This window comes from Natator depressus, chromosome 13, assembly GCF_965152275.1.
Source record: "Natator depressus isolate rNatDep1 chromosome 13, rNatDep2.hap1, whole genome shotgun sequence".
NCBI lineage: Eukaryota > Metazoa > Chordata > Testudines > Cheloniidae > Natator > Natator depressus.
This window is the reverse complement of record NC_134246.1, coordinates 5,809,460-5,821,560: the sequence shown is the minus strand read 5'-3', so window position 1 is coordinate 5,821,560 and position 12,101 is coordinate 5,809,460. Positions and strand designations below refer to the sequence as shown.

The following is a 12,101-nucleotide window of genomic DNA, read 5'->3' as shown; positions in this document are numbered from 1 at the left end:
GTGCTTCTTTTACTTTTTTCTCTATAATAAAGTTCTGTTTTTAAGAACATGATTTGGTTTTTAGTGTCCTAAAAACCCAAGGGTCTGGTCTGTGCTCACCTTGTTTACCTATTTGGTTGGTATATGATTCTCAAGCCTCCCCAGGAAAGGGGGTGAAGGGGATTGGGGGGATATTTTGGGGAAACAGGAACTCCAAATGATCCTTTTCCTGAATCTTTGTCCAGCACACTTGGTGGTGGCAGCAGTACCCTCCAAAGACAAGGAAGGATTTGCGCCTTGGGGAAGTTTTTAACCTAAGCTGGTAGAAATAAGCTTAGGGGGTCTTTCATGCGGGTACCCCAGAGTTCAGAATGGGGAGGGAACCCCGACAATGCTGCAAAACAGCGAGGGAAGGCAAAATTTGTCAGATTGGACAGACAGAAAATGCATAATCCGTGACAAACTCAGCGAAAGGGAGGTGGACTGACCGGGTCATCTTCAATTCATGCCAGCAATGAGTTCAGGTCACAGGTGCTGCATGTTCTTTTCTTGTACCCGGAGTTAAGTTTAGTTAGCTCATAACTCAGAAGTAGATCTACATATAATGCAAAGGAGAATAATCCATGTATAACATGATTGGAATCCATTAGCCTCCACTACAGGGAGCTTCTTCCCACTGGTGGCTTCTCCCCATACCAACATGTTTCAGAGTTTATGGTTGGAAGTGTCATGCTATAAAACAAATGGCTTCGGACGTTAAAGACCTATTGAAATTTTCAGAGTGTATGTTTCACAGCTGTTGCCTTCTTTGGGCTGTTGGCTAAACGAACTGCCTTAGTCCCAGCGGTAACCAACAAATCACATCTGGCAAATCCTGTTCCAGTGGAATGGACGGCAGCCAAAATACATTTGCAGTTATACATCATGCATTTTTATAGCTTACTTATCTGTACACATGTAGCCATTACTGCCATCATGTTCCATACTCAGAGTAAAATGAACAGACTTCATTACCAAGGATAAATATTCCATTGCTAAAACCAGACAGTGGGCCAGATCCTCAGCTGCATCCAGCTGCGGGGAATGAGAATCAAAAGGAGCCATTAACAGCTTAGGGATGGTTTAAGCCAGTCCTGGGATCACCTAGATCAGGCTTAGGACTGCTCTAAGTTACACCAGCTGGCTACAGCCCCCACCCCCAAGGGCCATCCTGTAGCAGGAGATTGCTGCAGCACAGTCTGGGCTGGCCACAATTCCTCCCCCTTCCCTACCCTGTGTGCTCGAGAGAGAGAGAGCCACTGGAGCCAGCTACACTGGCTTTACACCACCCATCACTGCCTCCATCAGAGGAATGCCCATCTGGGGACTTGCAGCTGCTTTCAATTTTATAGCAGCACAGACAGAGCTGGGGCCCAGGATCCGGGTGTCTTTGTATCTTGTACCAGTACATTCTGTTCATATCAAATGATGACTCTTATGGAATTATGGTCATATCTCATATTTTTTACTCAAAATAAGAACTTCATGACCTGGATCTTAAGTTTGCCAGACCTCTGGATGCTCACACAGATGCAGTGTGCCATCTCCTGAGAGGAAGAAGTACGACTGTGTCATAAAAATCTGGAACAGTTGGCGTTTTTAAGATGTACCTTTTGATCGTTGGCAACTTTTAAACAGCATGTGAATTATTAAACATTTTCATAACAGATAAAACAGAAAGCTGCCTCTTAGGACTATTTATTTCAATTAGATTATAAAATCCCCAGGACAGCCAGAGCCACAGTGTGTTTTTTATTTGTAAAAAGAAAAGGAGGACTTGTGGCACCTTAGAGACCAACAAATGTATTTGAGCATAAGCTTTCGTGAGCTACAGCTCACTTCATCGGTTGCATGCAGTGGAAAATACAGTGGGGAGATTTATATACATAGAGAACATGAAACAATGGGTGTTACCATACACACTGTAAGGAGAGTGATCACTTAAGGTGAGCTATTACCAGCAGGAGAGCGGGGGGAGGGAGCGGGGGGCGCAGGAGGCGTGGGAGGGGAAACCTTTTGTAGTGATAATCAAGGTGGGCCATTTCCAGCAGTTGACAAGAACGTCTGAGGAACAGTGGAGGGTAGGGAGGGGGAATAAACATGGGGAAATAGTTTTACTTTGTGTAATGACCCATCCACTCCCAGTTTCTATTCAAGCCTAAGTTAATTGTATCCAGTTTGCAAATTAATTCCAATTCAGCAGTCTCTCGTTGGAGTCTGTTTTTGAAGTTTTTTTTGTTGAAGAATTGCAACTTTTAGGTTTGTAATCGAGTGACCAAAGAGATTGAAGTGTTCTCCAACTGGTTTTTGAATGTTATAATTCTTGAAATCTGATTTGTGTCCATTTATTCTTTTATGTAGAGACTGTTCCTCAGACGTTCTTGTCAACTGCTGGAAATGGCCCACCTTGATTATCACTACAAAAGGTTTCCCCTCCCACGCCTCCTGCGCCCCCCGCTCCCCTGCTGGTAATAGCTCACCTTAAGTGATCACTCTCCTTACAGTCTGTATGGTAACACCCATTGTTTCATGTTCTCTGTGTATATAAATCTCCCCACTGTATTTTCCACTGAATGCATCCGATGAAGTGAGCTGTAGCTCATGAAAGCTTATGCTCAAATACATTTGTTAGTCTCTAAGGTGCCACAAGTACCCCTTTTCTTTTTGCGAATACAGACTAACACGGCTGCTGCTGTGAAACCTTTTTTATTTGTATATCTTTGCAGTGATCTATGAACAACAGAGAATATTTAAATTGGTTCAGGTGATCCATAAAGATTTATCAATATGTGCCTTGCTTTTAATTAGATGGACCAAATTAGAGTAGAATGAGCCACAAATCTTCCTCAGAAAGTGTCTGAAATATTAAACGCAGCGCAGGAATATACATCAAAATGTGATGGCTTTTATTTAATTTGACATCTGGGCCCAGCCCCGAATAATCCCATTCAGATCTCGGTAGTCTGCTACCTTTGCCTTTCACATTAACCCAAATAACTACATTTTCCGAACTTTTAGCCATGTAAAGAGTACCAGTGGGAGCACAGGAGAAGCAGTAGTGTGAACGGTTAGCATTTGAACCACTGTGTTATCTAACTGCTCTCAGAGCAGGAAGATGCCATAGTGGTTAAAATGCCAGACTGTCTCCTGCAGCGTTCCCATTGTTGCCAACAGAAAAGCTGCACTAGTAACAACAGTGGAAAAACTTTAGGGAGAAAAAGCTAAGACAGACATCCCAGCTGAGATCAGAATTTGATCCATTAGAGTCATATGGAAGCGATCCTCAGCTAGTTAATTTTGAACAAATTCCATAATCAACAGCAACTCAACTGAGAACAAAACTATTTATACATCTTTAACAATTCCTGTCTGCTTTTGACACTGCCCAACTCCTCCAAACCAAGAAATCATATCTGGATAACATGTGTAAAGATACTTTGGTATGGGCCAGATCGGTCTTAAAGCCATTCCCCAGTTTTAGGATTTACCATTCCTTAAAAGCATAGGAAGTTTGCTCTTCCAGATCTATTACCAGAAGTTCTACAGAAGCCCCAGATTGGCCCCAAAATGCGACATGAAATCCCTCTCTTTTTGTTACTCAGATCTTCCATTGAAATAGACACAGCCAACAATGCATAGTCTTCCCCACCGTAACCCCACCTTCCAAAAAAAAAAAAAATACTACCAATCCAGTGGATTTTTAAGAATGTATAAGGTTTGTCACTATTGTTTGGCACCCCAAATAAACCTTCAGTTCTTCCCCTCTCCCTTCCCCCAGTTGGGTCTGGAAAGTAAGAACCTACAGGAAAGAGTAGATAAGGGAATGGAGTTGCATTTATAAGCAAGAAACAAAACCACCATCTCTTTGCATACACAAAACTAAAACACCCAGTGTCCCCCCCATTTCCCCAAAGCTGTCTCTCCAATAGTAAAAGGTGATCTATCATCTTCCTTTAAACAAACTCTGCTTAGGGATTAGCTTTGGAGACTCAAAAGTCATTGTTTTCTTGTGATCTTAGTTGTTTTTTAGTTTCCTGTAGGTGTCCAGTTAAAGATCATTAACTGATGCTAAGTGAGACAGTCTCTGAAGAGGTGAGGCTTTTGCAATACAGGCATTCCTGCAGAAAAAGCAAGGTGTAGAAAGCATGGCTTTTCTTTCCTCTCCTCAAAGGCTGATCATGCAAAATAACCAGGAAAATGAAATCAGCTACTTACAATATGTTTGTCTGAGGTGGGACTTCAGGGATGTTTTCCAGCATCAGATGCATGCATCTTACTGTAGTCCTAAAGCACAAGCAGCGGCTAGGACAGGAGCAGGAGAAACCAGGCAAGAGAAGAAAAAGCAAGAAGCCGGGAACAACTGCATATTTGACCAGCATTGTGTTTGCTGGAGTGTACTTTCCCTGATTCTGAACTGCAGGGAGCTGACAAAAGTTTCCCAGCCTTGAGGTCCAGGAGGAGGGGACTCATCAGCATGTGTTTTCAATTAAATTAAGGCAGTTTGACAGTGTAACCTTCCACCCCCTCTGCCATAATGTACATTTTTGAGATCACACTGCTCCCCCACCCTCATTTAAAAGTTTGTACACAGTCACACACAATTGATTTTGACTTATTCCCGCCTTGGCTCCCAGCTGGAATAGGAAATTAACTCCTCATGTTCCTCTTTGGCACATTTCTACATTTGTTTAAAAGTGCAAATAACAGCTCTCTGACATTGGTAAAGTCAGCTTTGTAGAGGCGAAAGAAAGGATGGCTTTGTGGTTAAAGCACTGGCCCAGGACTCAGGAGAGCTGGGTTTAACTTATTCTACCTGACCTTGGGAAAGTCACTTATTAATCTCTGGGCATGGCTACACTTGCAGATGTAGAGCGCTTTGAGTTAAACCCACCTTCGGAGAGGGCGGTAGGGAAAGCGCTGCAGCATGTCCACACTGACAGCTGCAAGCGCACTGGCGTGGCCACATTTGCAGCATCTGCAGCGGCAATGGGAGCGGTGCATTGTGGGCAGCTATCCCACAGAGCACCTCTTCCCATTCTGGCACTGTGGCTTGTGGGAAGCGGGTGCGGGGCATTCTGGGTCCTGTCCCAACGCCCCATGATGCATCGGTTCGCATCCCAGCAATCCCTGTGCTTCCATCCACATTTGGCGCCATCTTTCAACGTTTTTTGTACTGCGCGCTCTGTCTTCCCTTTCGATCTGCGGGAATGGAGCCCGAACTGCTGAGGAGTCTGCTGACGAGTCTCACCAGCACGTCACGTTTGGCAGTCGAGTTATTCCTTAGGATCCAAAGTGACAGTGAGGGCTCCGACGATATCGACTCGAGTAACGCATATGACACGAGTTTGCTTGTGGCATACACAGACGTGCTCACCCCTGTGGAATGCCACTTTTGGGCTCGGGAAACAAGCACTGAGCGGTGGGATCACATCGTCATGCAAGTCTGGGATGACGAGCAGTGGCTGCAGAACTTCCGGATGAGAAAAGCCACTTTCATGGGACTGTGTGAGGCGCTCGCCCCCGCCCTGCGGCGCAAGGACACAAGATTGAGAGCTGCCCTGACGGCGGCGAAGTGGGTGGCTATTGCAATCTGGAAGCTCGCAACTCCAGACAGCTACCGATCGGTTGCTAACCAGTTTGGAGTGGGCAAGTCGACTGTTGATGCAAGTTTGCAGGGCCATTAATCGCATCCCACTCAGAAGAACTGTGACTCTGGGTAACATGCATGACATTTGTGCAAAGCCATCCATAATGGGTTTCCCTAACTGCAGAGGGGCGATAGATGGCACACATATTCCAATTCTGGCACCAGCCCACCTAGCTTCCGAGTACGTTAATCGGAAGGGGTATTTGTCTAAGGTTCTCCAGGCTCTTGTGCATCACAGTGGGCATTTCATTGACATTAATGCAGGCTGGCCTGGAAAGGTGCATGAAGCACGCATCTTTCGGAACACTGGCCTGTTCAGGAAGCTGCAAGCCGAGACTTTTTTCCCAGACCAGAAGATCACCATGCGGGAAGTCGAAATGCCAATTGAGATCCTTGGAGACCCTGCTTACCCTTTAAAGCCATGGTTCATGAAACCCTACACAGGGAGCCTTGACAGAAGCAAAGAGCGGTTCAACAACAGGCTGAGCCGGTGCAGAATGACTGTGGAGTGTGCTTTTCGCTGTTTAAAGGGCCGCTGGCGCTCTCTGTATGGGAAGTTGTACCTGGCCAATGACAGCATCCCCACAGTTATATCCGCGTGCTGTATCCTCCATAACATTTGTGAAGGGAAGGGTGAACAATTCACTCAGGCATGGAACTTGGAGGTTCAACACCTGGAAGCTGAATTTGAACAGCCAGAGAGGAGGGCTATTAGAGGGGCCCAACGCGGGGCTGCAAGGATTAGGGATGCCTTGAGGGAACAATTTGAGGCTGAAAGCCACCAGTGTAATGTCTGGTGCCCTGCACAGGAGTGAAGTGCAGTGGTTCCAATGTTAGTAGGAATCTGTGTTTGCTACGCTGACTTGCAGTGCCTGTTTCTTTCCTGGACTAAGGTATTATTGCATAAAATAAAAGATAAAGAATGTTTTCAAAGCCAAAAAATCCATTTATTGAAAAGAAACAACTGCTTGGGAAACATTGGGAAACAGAAAGGTCAAGGGGGTGGGGTGGGGAACAGTACAATCACAGATTTGCGTATGTCCTGTCTGGAGTGCTGTGCAATGAGTGCTGCACCTCAGGATGGCTATACTGCATGGTGATGGGGGTTGAGTGCAGTGGGTAAGGATTGTAGTTTTCAGGGCTGGGTGGTGAAGCTACAGGTGTTGGAGGCAGCTGGTGGCGGTAAGAACCCAGATGTTGGGGAAAGTGGGTTGGAGGTGACATGGGGGCACAAGGGAAAGAGTTTGGGGACAAAGGCTGCGGGGGGGAGGGGGGCAGGCATGGTAGTGCTCCGCCTGCATGGCTATGAGCACCAGCGTCAACTCCACTTGGCGCTCCATGATGCTTATCAGCCGATCCGTGCTTTGCTGCCGGAGCACTGCGCTTTTGTGTCGGCGCTCCTCATTTTGCTGGTGGATCCTCCTTTCACTGTCCCGCCACTCCTGCACTTTTTGATTTTCATTACTGGAATGCTGCATGTCTTCCTTGCTTCTACGTGGCCGCTTTCTGATTCATTGGAGTCTTTCGGCCGGTGATAACATGGACTGCTGAGATCTCAAGGTTGCATCTGTAAAGGCAAAATGCAACACTTAACAGAGGCAGCATTGTTCACACCAGACAGAGCAATGATTCCCCTGTATTTAAGGGTAAGGACAGTCTACACAACAACAATTTGCCCGTCCCAAAGTGAGTGCACATAACCCATGGGAGCCCCAAAATGGTGAATAAGCACAGGGTCAAGCGTGACTGATTGTTTCACGGCTGTCCTCTGCGTTTCTGTGCCTTGGGGAGAGCCAACAGCAGCAGGGGTCCCCTATACTGAACACAGTCCCCACATTTTCCACAGGAGTTCGTCCTGGAAGATCTCTCACTGCTGAGGGTGACCTGGGAAGCAGGGGAGGGTCTTCTACTGTAGTGTGGCTTCCACTCTGGCCCATCTGCAGCTTGCCTGTGTGCAGCAATGGTCTCCCTGCCCCTCACGGCACAGTGGTGCAGACAAGTTAGCCTTACTGGGACAAGGAACACAGTGGCTCTCCCGAGAAACCTGCGCAAACACATTGCCCAAGTTCTGGATGAGACCTTTGAAGAGATCACTGAGGCCGATTACTGCGATGTGAGAGAGCACATCAATGCCCTATTCCGTATCTAGGCATGCATGCAGCCCTAGCCCTCCTCACCGCAAGAGCCCGCACCGAATAACTTCCTTCCCAAAATAAAAGCTGCTTACCGGGAATCTCCTCTGGTGTTTGTCCTTTCCCAAGCACCAGCCGCCGTGAGTGGCTACCTTCATTCTGGCTTGAGAACAGCTCCTGACTGCATGTATCTAGGGATGCCAGGGTGTCTTCCTCTGCCTCAGTACCCTCACTCCCGCTTTGCTCCTCCTCCTGCCTTGTTGAACTGCGCTCTGAAGTGACCCTGGTGGTACTCTGAGTGGAGGTGGGGTCACCCCCAAGTATTGCGTCCAGCTCTTTGTAGAAACGGCAGGTTGCAGGGGCAGCACTGGAGTGGCTGTTTGCCTCGCGGGCTTTGCAGTAAGCATTCCGCAGCTCCTTCACTTTAACCCTGTACTGCAGTGCGTCCCGGTCATGGCCTCTTTCCAGCATGGCCCTTGATATCTGCCCGAAGATATCATAATTCCTGTGGCTGGAGCGCAGCTGGGACAGGACAGCTTCCTCCCCTCAAACACTGATGAAATCCAGCAGCTCGTCATTGCTCCATACTGGGGATCTCCTGGCGCATGGAGGCATGGTCACCTGGAAAGATTCGCTGAGAGCACTCCACCCCTGGCTGAGCAAACAGGAAGGGGATTTTCAAAATTCCCAGAGAATTTAAAGGGCAGGTCTGATGGTTGGTCACCTGAGGGCAGGGCAGTAGAGTTCAAAGTGATGACCAGAGTGGCTAGAACGGGCATTGTGGAACATTTCTGGAGGCCGATCAGAGCGCACTAACAGACCAGGGCGTCCATGCTGGCGCCGCGGCGCTCCAGCGGGGACGCACAAAACATTATTCTACTCGCCGAGGTGGAGTACCAGGAGCACTCTAGCCACGTAGGCAGAGCGCTCTACGTGCCTTGCCAGCGTGGATGGGTAGTGAGCTAGTGCACCCGGGGCTCCTTTAATGCACTCTAACTCGCAAGTGTAGCCAAGCCCTCTGTCTCTTAGGGTAGGTCTACACTTCAAGCTGGAGATGTAAATTCCAGCTCGAGGAGACTGCGCTAGTTCTGACCTCTGAGTTGGCACGCTAAAAATAAAGCGTAGCCACAGCATCATGAGTACAGTGCAACGGGTCCCCAATTTCATATAGTGCTACAAATAAGTCAGCAATATTCAGCTAAAGATGGGGTGGGCTTGTTCTGTACAGTTAGTGGCTAAATAAGATAAATAACCTGCAGGTAAACAGTACTATCAGGAGCAATCCAGCACAGACTAGAAAGGCAAGAGTGAAATGGACTAAATGACCTAACTAGTAATTCTCATCTCTCATTTCTAGGATTGTCGGATTGTTGCAATATGGACTAATTTGATCAACTAATAGAATGCTTTGTTGATGGGATGCCATGCCCTACATGTAGAAAAATATGAATTATGGATAAACGCATTTTTTAAAATTTCCTTTTATTTATTGTATATAGTAAAACAAACAAGGAACCCAGAGTTGGAAATAGTGATACTATCTAAATTATGGAAATTCAACCCCCTGCACCCATGTTTTGCATTGTATGAGAAAATTCAGAAGTGAAGGGAAGACTTAATGGTTCTTCATACTGGACATCCAGCTTTTTATAAAAAGCTTAAACTTTGAGTCTGGAAGTTTCATAATAATTTTTAAAAGTGATGTGCAGTTTTAAATTTGTGTATTAAGCATGAAAGTTCATTAGTGGATAGGGCTATTTCAGGAACACTGAACATGGCAAATTTCCAGGCTTCTCTGTCTGTGGGATCAACTGAAAGTTCTTTTTAAGTCAGTAATTGTTTCCACCTTGTAAACTGTAAAATACAATTAAAATGACAACAACATAATTAACAAGAGTCTGATTTAAACCTTCAAAACCCAGGAAACTAGGAACGGAGGATGGCGTTCCAGCCAGAACAGATTCTCTCAACATTAGGCTACAGACATATATTGTACAGTGTAAGCATTCCAGAATGAGTTAATGGAATTTTAGCCTTCATCCTGTATTTCCTTGCTTTTTGTGGTTCTCTTTGGCCCCCAAGCCTTTTATATTATTTGAGCATTTTAAATTTGTGGTTTTTTGCCGGCTTGCCTTTTTTTTTTTTAAAAGCCATTTTCCCTTAATGACCTCCCAAACCAGAGTTTAGATACTATATTCCAGAATACGTTACCAAAATAATTCCCCCCAGACACATACACACTATTTGTAATTCTTTTCGGGGAGGTACAATGAACCAACCGTACTATAATAGTTTGCGGCTGCTGCATTATATCTGACCAAACCTTTTAGGTGGTAATCTTATAGTTGATGTTAAAAATCATTCACTTCCCAGCCAGAAAAGAGAGACATTGTACACCAGGTTTCTGGTCTAACCCTCAAGCAATTTTCTGTCTGTTTACATTGGCACCAGTTTGAAAACTAGGCAAATTTGTTGGAAGTCTTCCCACCTTTACTCTGTAGACTTGATTCTTGGTTATGAACAGAGTGACCTCTAGTGGCCAACAAAAATCCCTCTTGTGATTACATACTGTGAAAGGCTAAAAAATACCCACTTCAGTCTTCCTGTAATTCAAACTCCTAGCATCCAAAGAGCAGAGAGCCTCAGCTTAATGACAACTTGAAGTTCTAATTGAAACGAGTTAAATTCAGTTCCTTCCTGTCTGGGTATTTACAAAATAAGGCAACAAGATTTTGATTGAAGTCTTGCAGCCATGAATGGCATGTATTCTTCTGACACTTTCTGTGGGGACTCCACAGCTCCTCTTTCCAATCAGACTGAAATCTGTTGGAGCAGTATAGCAATATAACAAGAACTTAGGTGCAGTTCTACTCTGAAAAATTACTGTAAAAAGGCCATGAAATGTCCCACATTTGTCTGTATCTTCCAGATCAAGTTTCTTCAGTTTGAAGATGCAATATGGTTTTTCTATCAGCTATGAGCTCGGAACCTTAAAGTCAAACTGGATTTTTTTAAAAAGAAAATAAGAATGGCCATACTGGGTCGAACCGATGGTCCATCTAGCCCTCCTGTCTGACAGTGACCGGTGCCAGATGCTTCAGGAGGGAATGAATAGGACAGGGTAATTATTGAATGATCCATTCCTTGTTGTTCTGACTGCCAGAAGCTGGGATGGAGTTTAGGGACACGCAGAGCATCCCTGCGTTTGCATCCCTGACCATCATAGCTAATAGCCATTGATGGACCTATCCTCCATGAACTTATCCAATTCTTTTTTAATTCAGTTATACTTTTGGCCTTCACAGCATCCCCTATTAGTGAGTTCCACAGGTTGATTGCGCATTGTATGAAGTACTTCCTTATGTTTGTTTTAAATCAACTGATTATTAATTTCATTGGGTGACCCCAGGTTCTTGTTACATGAAGGGGTAAATGACAGTTCTTCCTCCGCTTTCTCCACACCATTAATAATTCTATAGATCTCTATCATAATCCCTCCCCCCCATTAGTCATCTCTTTTCTAAGATGAATAGTCCTAGTCTTTTAAACTCTCCTCACATGGCAGCTGTTCCATACCCCTAATAATTTCTGTTACCCTTCTCTGTAAGTTTCCTGACTCCAATACCTCTTTTTTTAGATGGGGTGACCAGAACTGCATGCAGAATTCAAAGTGTGGGCATACCATGGATTTATAGAGTGGCATTATGCCATTTTCTATTATCTTTTTCCTGAGGGTTCCTAACATTGTTAGCTTTTCTGTCTACCACTGCACATTGAGCAGATGTTTTCAGACAACTATCCACGATGGCTCCAAGATCTTTCTTGAGTGTTAACAGCTAATTAAGACCCAGTCATTTTGTATATATTGTTGGGATTATGTATTCCAACATGTATTTGCATTTATCATAGCGTTGCCAACCCTCCAGGATTGCCCTGAAGTCTCAATTAAAGACTTTAAAGATGTCATGTGATGAAACCTCCAGGAATACGTCCAATCAAAATTGGCAACCCTAATTTATCAACATTGAAGTTCATCTGCCATTTTGTTGCCCAGTCACCCAGTTTTATGAGATCTCTTTGTAACTCTTCACAGTCAACTTTGGACTTAACTATCTTGAGTAATTTTGGATTGTCTGCAAACTTTGCCACCTGTTTATCCCTTTTTCCTGATCATTTATGAATAATTTTCCTGGCTCACATATCTCCCAAAGACATTGCAATCAAAGTTTAATGAATTCCATTGCTAATATGAAAGCCAGACTAGAATTCAGTGCACTTTCCCTATAGCTGCCTTGGCTTGGGTA

At 45.0% G+C, this 12,101-nt stretch overlaps 1 protein-coding gene across 1 annotated transcript in view; it reads right to left on the bottom strand.

Moving 5' to 3' along the window:
* LOC141996992 (peroxidasin homolog) overlaps positions 1-4,480 on the bottom strand; it is a 68,304-nt gene extending 63,824 nt beyond the window's left edge. Inside the window, exon 1 of the mRNA XM_074969289.1 lies at positions 4,234-4,480. Within this exon, the coding sequence (XP_074825390.1) occupies positions 4,234-4,397 (164 nt within the window). The 5' untranslated portion in view covers positions 4,398-4,480. The remainder of the gene's footprint in view (positions 1-4,233) is intronic.
* Between the last annotated feature and the right edge of the window lie 7,621 nt (positions 4,481-12,101).